Raw genomic sequence first — 17,199 nt, 5'->3', positions numbered from 1 at the left:
CGAGTGGGGACGGTTCAATCGGAGGGGAACGGGGGAGGAAACGCAAGCTCTCTATCAGCGGGGACCGGAGAGGAGGGCAGGCAAACTGGGCTGTGACGTAGATAGGCCATCGATTATGGCTGCTGCTGCAGTGTTTCGCCGATAAGGGCTAAATTTAGAAACAGAGGGTTCCCTTCTGCTATCCCGGGCCGGCCCACTGCTCTGCATTCTGCTGCAGAGTGCTGCGCTTATGTATGAAGTGAATCAATGCAACCTGGATGTGTTGCATCACAGCACAAACGAAAAGGGCACACCACAAATGATGTTTTGTAAGAATTAAATATAGAATTAAAGGTTGTTTTAATATTAAAATGTAATGTCAACAGAAAACTGGGAGCTGAAATTCCATAAATATGTTCCATCTATTCTTTACACGTGCTGATTGTTTAAAAAGAAACCAGCCTTTGTTTAGTTTTGATACTTTGGTGTCCTTAAAGCCTCCAACACAGTTTTGTCAAATATTCACATGTTAAGAGGAACCAACTGAACTTCTAACTGCATCAGATGCACGTTATAATTACAGTGAATATGGCTGAGGTCACTGTTGCCTTTTGGTGCCTTTGTGTCCTGTACACTTTAAGAACACAACGTTTTATCCAATATAATCTAAAAGGATGTCACTGCACTGCAGCAATGCAGAAATTATGATCCAGCCGAACACCTTAGCTAAGAAAACTGACCAGCAGATCCTGCAGGATCTTAAATGGTGAAGATAGAGTCATCAAATCCCATTACAGGTTCTAAGGTTATAATTTACAGTTCAATCTTCAGTGTTTCACAGACAGCCGAACATCTACTTGGCTCTGTGCTCTAATCCGCTGCTTTAACAGCTAATCACAGCAGGAAGAACAAGTCTCTGCTTCATGAAATCAATTTTACTTGCACAGATCTTAACAAAATTCTCATATTTTGATCACATTCTGAGCAGCTTCCCAAGAAGGAACAGACTGTGAGCAGGTACAAGCTGACTCGTTTGCCTACCTCGGGCCACCAGTGAGCCACTACTCACGATGCGTCATCGATTCCGAGGTGCGTCGTGATGTGGACTTGGAAGATCCTGCATCGAGTACCGACAGAACATTAAAATGACTTTGCAGCCATCTAATGTTGATTGTTGATATTTCGGGCCTCACCATGGCGATGAAGTTGTAGTTGTGTTGCAACATCGCTGTCTGGCATTGAATTGAGGCCTAAGCCAGCGTTACTGATTTGGAGATATAGAGAGCAGCAGCAAGTGATACAACATGCACCTAGTATTCTGAACGTGGGCATCTGGGCACATTTCAGATTTTATGAACTCATTAGGAATCACGAGCACAATGGCTGTGTGTGAAGTCAACCATGACGACCACAGCGAGCCCGGTTGGTCAAGCCGGGAATTGAGAAGGAGCTGTCAACTTCCCGGCCTGAGAGGTGCGTTCAGCAGAGTCATGCTTGCGATGTTTGCCACATTCAACAAGTGCCCGGTCTTTGAGGTGTTACGTGAAAAGCAATATTTTGGAGATTACAGCACACGTGCAATGCTCTGTGGACAGATTTATGTTTTGTTTTGGTGACGTTCATGTTCTGAGCAGGGTCACAGGGATACTGGCATTGAAAAGATGCAGCTTTCACACAACTCTATCAGCTACTGTGCAAATCTCTTGCTAGCGTTACTGGTCAAAATTCCATTTTCACAGTAACATGCATTTCATTATTTGTTTATTTATTTTTTCAAAAGACGCATTTCTGGTGATTGCAATGCATGAAATCTTGGTGTTTGATGCTTTATAGTAAAAAGCAAGCAAGCTACTCTTGCTGGTTCTCCACACAGAACTTTGATGTCCAAACTGTGGAGGTCAGACAAAGGCAGTACATCAAACAATTAACTCTTTTCTCCCCAAAGCCTGGATAATATTTCATTTAAAAACAGTGTTTAGAGACCGAGTAATCTGCACAAGACTATAGACAGAATTAATTGGTCAGATGTGGCCAGTGACCATCGACCATGATAACACTTCTCTCGGTGTACAGATCGCGGTTCATTAATAGGAACTCACCAAATACTGTGTTCACATTAAAATCTATATCCCGATGGTGTCCCAGTATTTTGCTATAACTGTTTCTGTGGAACCAAATCCAAATGGATCCCATTTCTTGGTCTTTTACGGCACTTATGCATAGATTAAAGAAAAAGACACAAACAGCAGTGCACTCTGCTGCATCGACGCAGGGATTTAATTTTTGGGACTTAACTGAGCTGAATGAAACCCAGTCAAGTACCAATTTTTGGCTCAATTTTCTACAAATGGAAATGTTTATTCCATCAGAACAAGTTGAAGGGTGCTTAAATCTTATTACAATTACCCAGAGTTGCTACGTAACACGACAACATAATCTATCCAGTCATTTTTCCCGAAGTATTGAGTACTGCACAAGGTAACTGAGCATCGTGTTGCCTGGCATGTCTGGGAGTCAAGGTGAGTGTGTTCTGTCTGTGAGGGAGTCTGTTCTGTCCCTCATGTTGTACAAACTGCTGCGTGCCCAAGGCCCTTCGCAGCACACAAGCGCTGCCTCGAGAGCTTCAGTCAGGACACAGCGTGCTGTCCACCTCCACAAACACTGCTCTGTTCCATTCAACACGACACATTCAATGCAACAGATTCAGAGTGATTCATCCAGTGTGTACACAATCGCTGGTACAGCATGGATGTTTAGAGAGCAAAGTTTAGAGAGGCTCCCTTCAGCTTTTGTTGTTGCTGTGCGAGCCTGCCAGGAGGGGCCGGTCATGCCCTCTGGCAGACGAGCACATGGTGCTGTCACCCCCAAAACTGGCATGTCTCAGCTGTCCGCAGCTCTGAGTCGGTTCGTGGGGATGACTGTTGCTGAGCAGCCGGTCCGGCTGTCAGTCAGGGCCAGAGCTGAGCACTGCAGCACCTGAGAGAGAGCGGAGCCGGGCTGCACACACCACGTCTGGGTCGCGGTCACACAAAGCTCTGCCACAGCTTCTCTGTTAGCACGGGACACTTGTTGCATTTATTGGGACTGTCTGAAAACTCAAGTCCACTCCTCTGTGTGCTGCGCTGTTGGAAATCTGTGACTGATGTGATTTATCAGGATCACCCTCTAAAATAAGTAGTCCTCTGCCATCACATTCAAATGGAACGAGCGAACAGAAGACATTTTCACATCACAGTGGTAAAAACACAGGTGTGAATAATAAAACCAGTGACTGCAGGTTTTACAGTCTTGCTGTATTACACATGCTGTCACACTGTCATAGCTTAATGGGACACTTGAATAGAGCGGAGCCATTGTCAGTGTTATTAGTAACACCTGTGCTTTTTCTAATCTGTCGTAACAAAAAATTGTCTGCTGTGGAAAAACGCCTGCAAGAAATGGATATGAAGTGAATGTTATTATTAATTAATGTCTCATATTCCATCCTGAGTTCCTCTCATTCAGCAGTGCTTCTTCCACCCATATTATTTGTGGACCATGAAGTTGAGTGAATGGAGGTACTTCCACCTGACAGAATAAATTGTGTATGTACGTCACAGCGTGATTGGAGTTCTTTTTAAACCACAGAATCAATGCTGAGAGGAAAGCTATTATGATATGACGTGCTCTCTCTCTTGTGCTGGCCTTTTCTTGACTACACTGCAGCCACTTGCACTGCACGGACTGACTGAACACTGATGTGTGTGTGTGTGCATGTCATGACACACAGCAATCATACTGTCAGGTTAAAAACAGGTGGGACATGGGCTGACAGTCTACTGCTCTGAGGGACTGTAGCTGCCCTGTGTTGCTTTCTCTCTGATTACACTTTTCATTTAGCAGTTTTCAACACTGGCCTGACACTCCCGTCCAATCAGCTCGCCAGGCTACCGGGAATTCTCCAAGGGCTCCCGACAGCCAATGCAAGCCTGAATGTGTCAGTCCATCTATTATTTACTTTTATTACTTCTATTACTTTTCCACTTTAACAGCTTTCCTTTTTTATTTCCTTTTTTTAAAAAATGTGCTCAGTAATTTCTAAAGCAGCAGAGTGGGCACTGCAGTTTTTAAAAACGTTTGTTGGGGACTATTTTCAGCAGCGGTTTAATACACATTTGGTGCTCCAGTGAGTACTTCCAGCAGCAGGACAGTGCACATGGAACTGAGTCAAAGTAAACTAAAATGTGTGTGTTCCAGACATCAGGCCACGTCACCACACAGTGACATTTCCGGCAGTATTCAGTTTTTTCAAAGAGAAAAGACAAGGTGTGTGTACCTGTCTAATAATGGTGACAATGAACTGAATTTGTACTATAGGCTAATCACTGGGTAAAATACGTGTAGTCACACAGTAAAAGCTCGTTTATTTCTTAATTACCTCTTTTAAATCTTCCCTTCCCATGCACTTTTAAACTGTGAAGAACTGACAGTCAAACATAAAAACTAAATTAAAACTAAATTAAAAACACAAAATGAGCACAAACAAGTCATTCAAGTTGCAATGTCTCTAACTTCTGAAGTCCAAATTCAGTCTCATTTTTTTCTGATTTCTGAGCCATAGGGCACAGAGTAATAAAACAAATCCGGCTGCTGGTCTTCATTGTTGGTCTTTTCATGGGATGTGTTGAAGTCTACATAATATTGTGCGCCTAATGTGTTGTGTGTTCTAATCGATCTGTCATTACTGGAGTGCAGTTTGGCACAGCTGAGGAAGAATGATTGCAGTAATGTAACACATTGACTGAACTTTGCTCATTACAAACCTGCTGATCTGACCTCTGTCCTCAACCAGCACCGTGCACACACTGTCCATAACCCTGCAGCCCACTGTCATACTTACCCCTTATGACACATGATTGATCGCTTCCTGTTTTCATTATGCAACAGTGATCAGGAGTTGAGTTTACATAAACAGCATGTAATGTTTGGGATGGAGCTCGGTCTCACCGTAATGCCCCATGCAGACTGCAGGCCAGAGATCTTCCAACATCCTCTCTGGCATGTTGAGTCATTAAGTTCATGCTGCATTATGCCGTTTGCTATTTTTCAATTACCCTCTGGAATTTGTCCGTGTGCACTCGGAAAGGCTCACATGGCGCAAAGCGTGTTTGGAACGGCTTTGGGTTTATGATAGCGTCACATACACCAAACCGATGCACGAATAGCTGCTCTGGCTATCCAGATCGACACGCAGCTGTGAAATGCCTTGGGCGAGGGCGCAGGAAAAAGAGCACACGGAGAAGCGTGATGCCAGGCTCAAAAAGGCTCATGAGCAGTGTTATTTAGCCTGTCTGAATGTCACCCAGCCTTACTCATCTCTCACAGTTAAGTTACACAGTGGGGAGCAAAAGGCTTAGCTGTAAATTAATTAGGCTTCATCAAACTCTCGCTGCCCTGTTTCCTTGGACGGGAACGGAAACCAGCTCCGTTTTCCCTCTCAGCTCAGAGTCTTTATCTCTTTAATTAGCTGCTTCGACCTGTGATGGCACTGGGTGTGTAATGAAACTGCACCCAGACACACAGGGGAGGCCAATATCCCTGGAGCTCTCTGAGGCCAATGGTGACCTGTTGATGCAGCACAAGTTATGTAATGACTACGACGCTCTGCAATAACAACTTCTACATTATGTCAGATATTTCAAAACAACTACAAACATTTGTTGGATGAATTATGATGCTTTTCATCCTATGATGTGCCACAGGATTCATCCTTTTATCATGTTAATGCAAATAATACACTCATAAATTAATCATTCAAATAAAAACACTAATAACTGTGATTCATTTGCTTTTAAAGGACACACTAAAACTCCTCCTGAAATTTATTTAACACTAACATATTCATATAGTTATAATTAGCTTCTGTATGCTCTCTTTACATGATGACTTCAGAACTGAAGGAACATTGTCATGGTAAAACTGACAAATCATATAACAATATATGATTTAAATCATTTCAACTTTGAAGCCGTATATCTTATACTGTACAAGAATGCTGTGGTGGAAAGTTACTAGATTCACTACATTAGTTTTTGAACTGGAGTACTGTACTGACAGAAATACTTCATTGCTGGACGATGGCCCTTGGATAAAACTTGGCTGTCTTTGCAGTAAAAAAAGAGACAAATATATTTGAAAGTGGTGCTTGTGATTGATATTTGATCAGCATTGTCTTGTTTTGTTGCTTGTTTAAAAGATTTTCAGCCTCTTAGCTGATAATACATTCGTAGTCTCATTGAAGTGGGATTCTGAGTGCAGGTTTTTTAACTTGTCATAACATTTACTGTATATCTTTACACTACAGGCATTAACTCATGCAATCTAAATGTAACTGGGGACTAACATAAATGTGTGAGTGTGACTGAAGGAAACCATCTGCGATGTTATGTCACTCTCTGGAGCCGCTTCAGGGACGACGAGCGACAGACTGACTTGAGCTTGTTTGACATCTCACAGTGAAATTACTTTGATTTCACAGTGACGACTCTGACAACTGTCGCACACTATAAAGAAAAAAACTCATGGGTATCCATTGCAAAGCCTTCTGTTCATTGTCAATGGAAGCATTCGGCTCATATGCAAACTCTATTGTGAACGTCAGCGGGTTGTCTTCCCTCGATGCTCCCAAGTGGTTACATTTGGAGCCAGCCCAGTCCAGCCTGAGGTCAGTTAAAGTGGATGAACACATTTACCCATGAGAAAGTGAACATCGACTTTTTTTTTTTTTAAGTGGACGGGGATATTAAGTAACGTCTATAAAATTCTATGAGTAGAAAACCAATTTGTGTTCTGTTTTGTTTTCACAAGAAGCGCTGCATATTTTCTATAATCCTATTAAGGTCAGTGACTCTGCATCTGTGTCTCATTAGCAATATTAAAACACACTTCAGGCCTTTCTTTTTCAACTGAAACCCGTCCACTGTGCAGCTCTGTACAGAGAGCATTTCATACCCCAGCCAGAAGGCACAAGGGGAGGTTATTACCGCCATTTTCCTCCATCTCTTATCTGAGCATTTCATGGGTTCATCTTCAGCTCGAGGGTACACGACATCCTGAAGCAAACTTTTTACAGAGAAGGAATGCTCTGCTCTATTTATTTGACAGAGAGCTAGAGTGACTTGCCCTATAAACAAATCTTGAAAAAAAATGACCCAAACACCATGTGAGAAGCAAATGGAAAGTTCCTTTTAGGCAGTGAAGGTATGAAACCTTTATGCCTCACATGCTGTATCACATGCTGCCACCTGCTATGACTGTGAGGACTGTACCTGTACGGCTGATAAGCCATTGAATATACTGTGTTGGACTCATTTTGTAAAGTTATGACAGCCACTGTTAGGTGATATACTGTGGGCAAGAAAGGCTGAAGCTGCCTGCTTACTGCTTTCACTCCACAGCAAATATTAGTCTGCATCTGTTTAGAGGCGTTGTGGTGAAAACTGGTTTTTCAGTTTTTTTGACAGACTGTGTGAAGACGTTGTTTAACACTCACATTTAGACCGTATCTTAATGGCTTTATAATATAAACTGAGAAATTTGGATTGATACACATTGTAGAGGATAAGGTATCTTTGCAGTAAGCACCACAATATCTTATTTTACATTAATGTAATAAGTAATACATATTGCAATGGCAAACGGTGGCTTATTATACAATGCTGGCAAAAATAATTCCAACATTCATTCTCCTCTTAGCTCAGTTTTGGGTCTCTACCAGCTCCTGAGAGCAACAGTTAAAGTTAAATGCACCAACATTGCTTGCTAGTAGCTAAGTTTGCCTGTGTGGTGGGTGGTGCAAAGGGATTATTTTTGCAGGGTTGTTAGAGCCTTAATGCTAAAAACAGCAATGAAACTGAACAAAAGTGTGACTGTTACCTGATGACCTGAAACGACCTGCTTTAAAGAACTGCAAACTGCATCAACTTAAAGTTGAACGTTACCTGCACTGCTATAAGAAGCAGCATACACTCAGGATATCACCATGAAATGTCACACCATCAACAATAATTACCGTGTTAATCTGAGAATTACATCTGCTCAACCAGCGCATCTCTTATTTTAATACAGCAGTCAAATTAGTTAATCCATCTGTTATCTGTAATCACTTGTCCTCTGCAGGATCGCAGCAGGCTGGAGCAGATCCCAGCTGGCGTAAGGCGAGCGGCGGCACACACCATGGACAGGTCGCCAGATCATCCAAGGGCTGACGTATAGAGACACACGACCGCTCACACTCACATATACGGGCAAGTTAGAGTCACCACTTTCCCCAAACCTGCATGTCTTTGGACTGTGGGGGGGATAACATGCAAAATCTCAGCTGGGAATGGCAACCCCCCCCCCAAATTCTTGATGTGAAGCCCCACATCAGTTTAGTAATTCAAGAAATAAAACTGTCATATTGCACCCATGCCACATTTCTGACACACTGTTGTGTATTAATAATATTTCAAGATGTAGTTATGATGTGTCAACGTTCTTTTGTAAATAGACATATAAACAGATCTTACCAGGTACAAATGTGATGACCTGTCTTCTTCTTTTCTAATTAGCTGAATCTCCTCCAAAGCAGCTATTTTGAGCTGAGAGTCACTGAAGCTAATGATGCATTTGAAAATGCTAATTAGAAGTTTGCGGTTTGTTTGTCGCCTTCCGAGGAGAATAGCTTCTGTTTCGACCTGAACCGGCAGCTGCAAGCAGGTCAGCCTCCATTTAGAGCGCTCACAGTGAAGTGTGACTGTTTAGCTAACAGGCTATTATCACTTCTGCCTATTTTAACAAAGGTATGAAAAACACCTAAATGTGTTAATAGCTTACAGAGGGAAAAGTGCAGGCAAGAAAAAAAAAAGCTGCGTCAACTCTCTGTCAGTCGAAAAAGTCAAATGGTTATTCAGTGTCAGGAGAGCTGCTATCCTGCACACACACACACGTGACACACACCAGAAGGCTGATGCACAGATTTAGCAAAAGTTACTGTTCATGCAAACTAAACATTAGGTGAGTGCATTCTCAGAGAGGAGTGAACCCTCCTCATCCCACTCGGAGGATTGCGTAAGTCTACCAGTACACCCTGCCACTGTATTATTCACTAAAAAAAAGGAACCTGGTTCCACTGTTAATCCTATTAAAGTCAACATAATAACAGCCTATGGCCTTTTACATAACGCGACAAATACGATTATGTTGTGTGTTGCATTCCTCCTCTGCCTTTCAGAAAAATCCTGTTCCACACTCCCAAAATCAGTCGCTTGACCCAGAAAAAAGCTACGTCCAAGGAAAGGAGAGGAACAACAATAAAACAAACAAAAAAAACCTCTTTGTTGTGCCTTGTTATGCCAAAGTGACTCATGCAGTTTTCAACATTTTCTGCCACTTTTTACCAGGGGCTGTTGTTCACACCTCATTGTATTTTACACCACAAGCATTCAAATCTAAGTTAGAGAGAAAGAGTGAGAGCAACATGTCGCGCATGGAGCGTTTAAAGATGACAGGATGCACTGAGAGAGACGGAGGCTGGACCCTGGACACATGTCAAGTAAACAGGGTCAATTCTTTAAACATGGCCACAACTCAGTGCATTGATGGCTATAGAGACAGATGTTTTGTTCCTGTTTTCTTAATTTACAATCATTTTTCCTGCTTAGCACAGTTTACCGTACAGAACTGAGATTTACTATGAAAGCGTCCTATTAAAACCTGCATCAATACAAAGCATGACCAAACAAGACAGCTTGAATCACGTGTTTAAATCTTAACCAAAACTAAACAATAAAGGCAGAATTAAAAGTGCCCTGTAGAGTGTTTACTAGTGCAGAGTGGTAAAGTGCTTTCTGGTTACCTTTTAAGCAAAGGAGAAAATCACAGCCACTGTAGCAATAATATTTATGTCTTTCTACTGCTTAGACAGACCAGTTTTATCTCAGATCATCTTTCCAGTGCTTCAAAACTACTCATCCCAATGCCTATGAAAAGCTGAGTGATTTTTCTCTACAAAACAATTCATCTCTTCACTTTTATAAAATGAGTAATCTTTTTTAAATTGCCAAGTGACTGTGGTGGAGACAGGGGGCAGAGGGATGCAGAACAACACATATGGTGTCTGTTTGCTGCTTTGACGCTCTCTGCTGCAGTGCTAATTGTTAGCGAGGTTGGTTCAGCTGTTTAAGAAATCAGGTGCTGGTACAAACTCGTCTCCTGCCGTCCAGTCTGGCTGACAGCCTGAGAGCAGCAGGACAGTGATTACTGACCTATGACCAGGACACACACATTCATTCAGCTGTGGAGAGGTGATGTTGCCACATCAGGGATGATGAACAGAGACATTAAAGGGACAGTTCAGCCAAAAGACGAGCGATCAGCCACAGCCGTAGCCTTTCTGGGTCATGTAGTGGTAGACTTGAAAGCGACCGACCCGTCACGCTGTTAGCTTTGCAGCCAGAGTGAAGACCACCGGTGTGTCAATTCCTACAGTACGCCGTAACCAAAAGAGGCGTGGCGGTATACATCATAACGTTGAGATCTGTGTGTTTTCCTTCCCCCGGTGTCTGTTTAACCGCATTTCTTCCCCACCAAAATGTCTTTGCTGCTAAATTAAAACAGCAAGTATACTGAGTTTAGTTGGGTTTACCTTCTGCTAGATCTCAACATCAAAATACATTTTAGGAATATTCTAATAATCCCAAATATCTACAGTGAAAGCATTTGTGATATGTATACGGAGGAACTGACACGGGGTGATAAGGGACAAGCAGCCAAAGTGTAGACAACATGTTGAGTGATGAAACGCACATACATACAGAGGAGGGTGGGGGGGCTGATGCAGGGGGGGGATTGGCGGATGGCAGGCTGATGTGGGTCCACACAGAGCGACTCACTTGGCCAGCTTCATCTCGATCTGCTGGCGGATCTCCTGCCGCTCCTGGTCGCTGCGGACGGGGAAGATGTTGCGGTCCTCCAGCTCCTGCTTGCTGGGCCTGTTCCGAAGCTTCACGGCCAGCAGCTCCTTCCTCATCCTGCGCGGGAGGGTCCCTGTTGTTGTCGGGCACAAATTAAGGTCAGTAACAGCACAGCACTTCTCGAGCTGCCAAACATAGTTCACCAGCTTAACTCTCTGAACTGATGCTAATCGGCACACAGTGTACTTTGGTGCTTTCTCAGAAGACTTAACCTAACACCATTTTAATTAAATACATATTTGCATGCTTATTTCAAGATGCCGAGGTATATGTGTCTCCCATGTCAGCCATGGAAACCTGCAGCTCATTTATACGGTGGCAGGGCGGCGGGGGAGGAACGCTTTATTCCCCCCATAGACGATGTGACATGACTCACAGTTGGAGCTTGTACATCTGGGATCTTCATTAAACTCTCGGTGGAATCATCGGTACAAACAATTTACCCCTGCACTGGAAAATACCTGTCTCTAAGATAAAAACACTGGTAAAAGCTTCAGGAGAAGTTACTCAGACTCACAAGATACATTTTGGCCAAAAACACTGAAATTCTGTTACATGTGCTGCTAACAGCAGGTGGAGGCAGCTTAAATTTCCAATGTTCCTTTGGATTTCAACTCATATTGGGGTCAAATCAGTCACTGTGGTGCTACCGCTCTGATTCGCACCTCTGACTGACCGCTTCTTCTCCATAGCAACTGTACCAGAGGCTCATGGGTATTTCAGTATTTAGTCTGCCGTGCTAAATGGAGGGACTTTGAGGCCTTAGAGGGAGCACCTTTAAACTAAATGGTTATATGAGTCCTGCATTTCTATGTTAATAAAAAATAAATGGGAACCCAGATTGTGGAAAAATCTGCTCTTTCAATTCTATTACGATCGACTGAACTGCACTTTGAAGGATAGTTGGCGCCTTGGAAACCTCCTTTCATCCTTCATGACGTGCTACTTCAGGTCGGGATGATCCATTGCCTTCAAAGTATTTTCTTTTCAAAAAAATCTGAAAACTTACCTATCAGCTGTTCAGCACAGATGTACTTAACTACAATGTTGTCATATGCATTTGATTTAGGGAAATTTAAAGTCTTAGAGAGGTTATTATTATTTATAGGTTACATCATGGTATACTTTAAATCAAATAAACACATACTTCAGCTTCGTGTTCAATGGACGCTGTGGTAATCATCTTCCTCTGCACCACAGTGGTGAACTACTACTGCATTTTAAAGACACACTCATTTGCTTAAATCCACTCTTTTTTTACTGCTGCAATGTCCTCCACCACACATCTGCGGTCATCACGTATTAATGTTAACGTCATGGCGGGCGGCGTGCATGTCCATCCTAACTCCACAGTCTACAGTTGTAGTATTTTCTCCCGCAGCATCACAGATATACGTATCAACCGCAGACGGCTGTGCACCAATGACCCACATGAATGGCCAGGAATTAGGCCACAGGAGCAGATGTTGACAGGCCCGCCGAAACTTAACACCATTCAGTCTGCTATTCGTCATGGCTGTAAATCTCCCTGTCATGCTCTCACTGTAAACAAATATCAGCAGAGATTACGCTGCTTCATTATCCACTGACAGGGTGCCCAGATTTTTGCTGGCTTTGGACATTAAGAGGCAGATAATAATAGAGAAAATATTGCACAACATGTCTGCCGTTAGCAGACCTACCAGAGATCACAGACTCGTTCCAGCTGTCCTGGTCATTCAAGTACTCGTCCAGGCGCCAGTTCTCTTTGTTCTCGTCAGACTCCTTCTTGCTCTCCGTCTCCCCGGCAGGTTCCCGCTCTGTGCTGGACGTGCGAGACAGACGGCCGTCCATCCGGCGCTTCAGAGAGGAGCGCCCCTCCTTAGTCTGGAAGCTGAGATCACACATCACAAGACAAGCTTGTCAGTAACAACTTTATTGTACCACAGCCACCTTCTCAATGCTCAGAACTCTTGATTGTTAATGGTTGGAAGTTTTGCATTTACTTCAAGTTACTAATACGAGGCACCTGTGACATATTGTGAAAGTAGTATTAAACTACAGGTACAAACAGCAACAGTGAGACTTTGCTAAAGAACTTGGTGCTTGAGTTGTTTGTGTAACAATCATCAGTGAAAAAAACAATACATATTTTCTCAATAAGAAACGCAGAATTGATTTCCAGATGTGTTTTTAATATGAAGGAGGTAAATCAGTACATTTCTCTTTCTCTCTGGATTTCAAACTCCAGGCTCAGTTTTGTGAACCTCTGACAATTCATGTTGTGACGCTCAGGAGAATTATATCAAGAATATCTTATGTTTTAAAGAACAGCAAGATCAAGGTAAGGTGTATGCATAACTTAATGATGACAAATTTTTAGGCGGCCGAGGTTGCATCATCTCTCGTCACCCGTGTCTCAACCGAAAATCTGTACACACCGTAAAGACTACAGCCAAATAAAACCAGCTTGTACATCCTGCACTGACATCACACTCAGAAAATATAGCTTATCGGGAATATGCCTGGTGAATGGCACTGGCGAGGAGGAAAAGGAGAAAAATAAGGAGAACCTCCATTTAAGAATCACAGATACTGCAGTGAAGTGGCTTTCCTGTTCTCTTCTTGTGTACTGATGATGAGTGATTTCTCTCACTGATGGGGAGCCTGAGATTCAACATGCTCAACTGGCCGTCCAGTGCCAATGGTGCGGGACACACTGCAACAACTAAGGACCCAGACACTCACTGCCGGCCTCGACAACGGCTGACAGGCCCACATCGGCCTGGTTTGTCAGTGGGAGTAAGTGGTTTGATAAAACGCAGTAGCATTCAGAAGTGTGGAATGGCCATAAAAGCTTGATCTGCCACCGTTAGATGGCTGAGAGGACCACTGTGTACATCTGAATGCTCTTTCATGCTTTTAGGTTGTAGAAAGTCCTCTTCACGAATGAAGAGGATTCCAAGTGATCATACTGTGTGAAAGGTTTGTTTTGTACATGGAGAACAAAGCGCCACATGATGGTTCAAACAGACTGACAACTGAGAGGGCAGGAACAGACAAAGACACTGCTGAGCAACAGTTGAAGAATATTAGAAATCAACAGTCACTGGTAAAAGAAACTGGAGCTTAGCAAGTGACGGCTGGAATGAGACAAATGTTGAACTACTCTGAATTCTATTACACATTTTTCATGATTGAAAATAGATCTTTCACATCTCTAGATTTCAAACATTCACACACTTAGAAAATGTGTTTTTCTCAGACAATAAAAAAGGTTGAAGGAATGTGATCTCGACAATCCCCTTATCAATCTGATGCAGTAAAAATGGCAGATATTCTCACGTTCAGGTCAACTGTGAAGATTTGTCATTTTTCTGTGTTTTACATCCTCTTAACCTGAATGTCTTTATGTTTTGGACTATTGGTCAGACAAAATCAGACCTTTTAAAATGTCATCTTGGGCTTTCAGAACTTGTGACAGGCATCTTTTAACTATTTTGGTCAAGTTCTAGAACAACTAATTGATTAATAGTGTATTTTTATGGTCAATATTCTCCATAATTTGTGTGTGTAATAAACCTAAATGTTGGTCTTGGGGTTGGATTGATATCTTTCTTCATATTCCTTTTATTAATCTAACAATGATAACACCATATCGGTTATTCATTATCATTAATCAATGCATTTCATGCAGTAATAGAGTTGTTGTTTTTGTTTTGTCAAACGTGACGACACCATCATATATCTCATGTGACTGCATCAATCAATGGTAATTCTATAATTCATGTCCATGTGTTAGAAATGTTGCACATCTGACCTGTCCTGTCTGTGCTTGGTGGCCAGGGCACGGTGCAACTCCTCAATGATGCAGCTAGGGGGCAGCTGTGAGTGTAGTGCCCCAAGGTGGGGGGACCCAGTTGGTGTCGACATCCTGCCTCTCAACAGCGAGCCATGAGGGTCTTTGGGTAGTGTGAAGTTCCTGGGCAGGGTGGCTGGGGACTTCTTCACTGGCACTGGAGGTGCACCTGGGGTTGGGGGGGGGAATGATCATCAACGTGAGACGCTGTTGCACGCAGCGGTGAAGCTTTACATCACACTCATCACACTCACTGTCTAGGCTGCCCAGTCTGGTGAGCAGTTTGACTGGCAGGTTAGGTGGATTAGAGGTGCTGGCTCGTCTCGCAGGCTGGGCCGCTGTCACCTCCTGTTTCCCTTCAACAGCCTCCACCTTCCCCATCGGCTGCTCCTCACTGGGGTCGCTTAGTGAGGTGCTTTCATCTTCTCCATCTTCACTCTGACCCGCATCTCCCACTGTCTTTGAATCTTCAGTCATATCTTGCACTGCAGTAAAACAGCAAATTTGATTAGATAGTCTCTGTCTCCATCTAGTGGACAATCAGAGACATGACAACTAAACTATAGCTGCCACTATGGAAGCTGCATCAGGAAATTGTGTCAAAGATGAGCCAGTTTAAATAACCCAAATCACTAATTTGTGACTAGTAATCAATCACTTTAACAGGAAGTACAATATACATATATTAATCAATGTACAAAATTACATGATACAAAAATCTTATCTTGATTTGCAAAAAATAATTTTAAGAAGGGAATATCTAGGGGCTTATTCACAGTCTGATGCCAAGCTAATACATTTTTCTTCCTTGTTGCTTTTTAAGCCCAGATTTGTGATTTTTGTTCTACCCAGTTCCTTTAACTGTGTGAAGTCTACACAAAAAGAGAAGTCTGGAGAAAGACTGAACCCCCTCATTTCCTGTGCAACCTCTGCACATGGAGCGGAAGAGCTTTACTGACAGGGCTGTAATCTCAAATGATTTATTCATTCACCGTTCGCCGCACATTAAATGGGTAGAGGATTTTAGAGCGTGTGAAATTGTTTATTAAAAAGGAAAAGTTCTGAAAAGGACTCAGGTCTTTCCTTTAATCCGACAGCTGTTTAGATGGAGCTTTTTTCTCCCCCCTCTACAATATGCATGATGGATGTTAGCTCTGAGTGAGCTACGATAAAGAGAACACTTATTCTAGGCATTTAGCAGTGCAGTGGTGCAGTAACACTGTTGAAAACCCAGGCAGACATGGGGAGAACATGCACAGTGTAAAGATGTGCACTCTAGGTTAACTGGTGTGAATATTACTTTTAATAGTTGGCTATCAATTACAGCCCACTCATAATGGATTGTCTTAAATGTGACCAGGGAAGTTACTGGGACAACCCACAATGTAACTATCATGTTCTCAGTGCTCTCTTGGGGAAAAAGTGACAATGCTCCTATTAGATTTCCTCACCCATAAGCAAGTGTGAGCTGAGATACTCTCCAGCGAGGAGGACTCTGCACAGGTTGATATGTTGAGCATTTTAGCAAAAAACGTGTTTGTTTAAACATCCAGTAGGTGCAGATTAACATTATCATGCATTTGGGGTCGAGTCTGTGCGCACCTGACCGTTGTAAATGCAAAATTTACTTTCTTTAGCTCTGGTTTTGGTCTCTACCAACTCCTGAAGGAAATACATGGCTATTTAGCTGCTAATATATCCACTGTCTTTACCAGCTAGAATCTCATCGTGTCTGTCAGCTGTTTGGTGTTGAGTAGGTAGTGTACGTTATCCTTTTTTGTTTTTTTTAAAGTACATTATCTGTACCATGCTTGACATCTGAGTACACTGCTGGGTTTTGTTAATGTAAATAAGTGGTTTTAATATTCAACTGTCAACATGTATGTTACATTTTGGCTATGTGCATCATTGTTTTACCAGATAATAGCAAGAAATTGTAACTCACATAAATTTGGACTGATATTTGGAATCCTGAGCCAGCTAGGCTTAATCCAAATATATCTTTACTTCCGGAGAATTCAAATCTTTTACAATCTGATGTTTTGTTTTTTTTTGGCTAATCATCTTGTGTGGCCCGTCCTCTTCCAGGTCACCACACTGGAGTGGAGGTCTTGTTGTGCCTTGGCCTGTTCAGTCATCCTCTTGGATCCACAATATTCACAACTATTTGATATAATTAACCTGTACCAGACATTCTGTCAACCAAATGTGTGATTTTGTTGTTCTGTTCTGTACACTCTGACATCTATTGCATGTCTGTCCATCCTGGGAGAGGGCTCCCTTTGCTGTGGTTCTTTTCTGGGTTTTTTTCAAGGGTTTCCTCACTCGAATTGAAAGGACAGATGATGTCGTCCACTATATATATTGTAAAGCCCACTGAGGCATACT

The 17,199-nt window shown here is 42.6% G+C and overlaps 1 protein-coding gene across 2 annotated transcripts in view; it reads right to left on the bottom strand.

Annotated features, from left to right (window-relative positions):
- The window catches only part of phactr3b (phosphatase and actin regulator 3b), a 52,053-nt gene that overhangs the window by 13,951 nt on the left and 20,903 nt on the right, over window positions 1-17,199 (bottom strand). For both annotated transcript variants that reach the window (XM_037101788.1, XM_037101789.1), the window contains exons 5-8: window positions 15,066-15,296; window positions 14,773-14,980; window positions 12,656-12,846; window positions 10,893-11,046 (exon numbers count right to left, since the gene is read on the bottom strand). In XM_037101788.1, the coding sequence (XP_036957683.1) occupies window positions 10,893-11,046; window positions 12,656-12,846; window positions 14,773-14,980; window positions 15,066-15,296 (784 nt within the window). The remainder of the gene's footprint in view (window positions 1-10,892; window positions 11,047-12,655; window positions 12,847-14,772; window positions 14,981-15,065; window positions 15,297-17,199) is intronic.

This window comes from Acanthopagrus latus, chromosome 6, assembly GCF_904848185.1.
Source record: "Acanthopagrus latus isolate v.2019 chromosome 6, fAcaLat1.1, whole genome shotgun sequence".
NCBI lineage: Eukaryota > Metazoa > Chordata > Actinopteri > Spariformes > Sparidae > Acanthopagrus > Acanthopagrus latus.
This window is presented reverse-complemented; position numbering and strand designations above follow the sequence as displayed.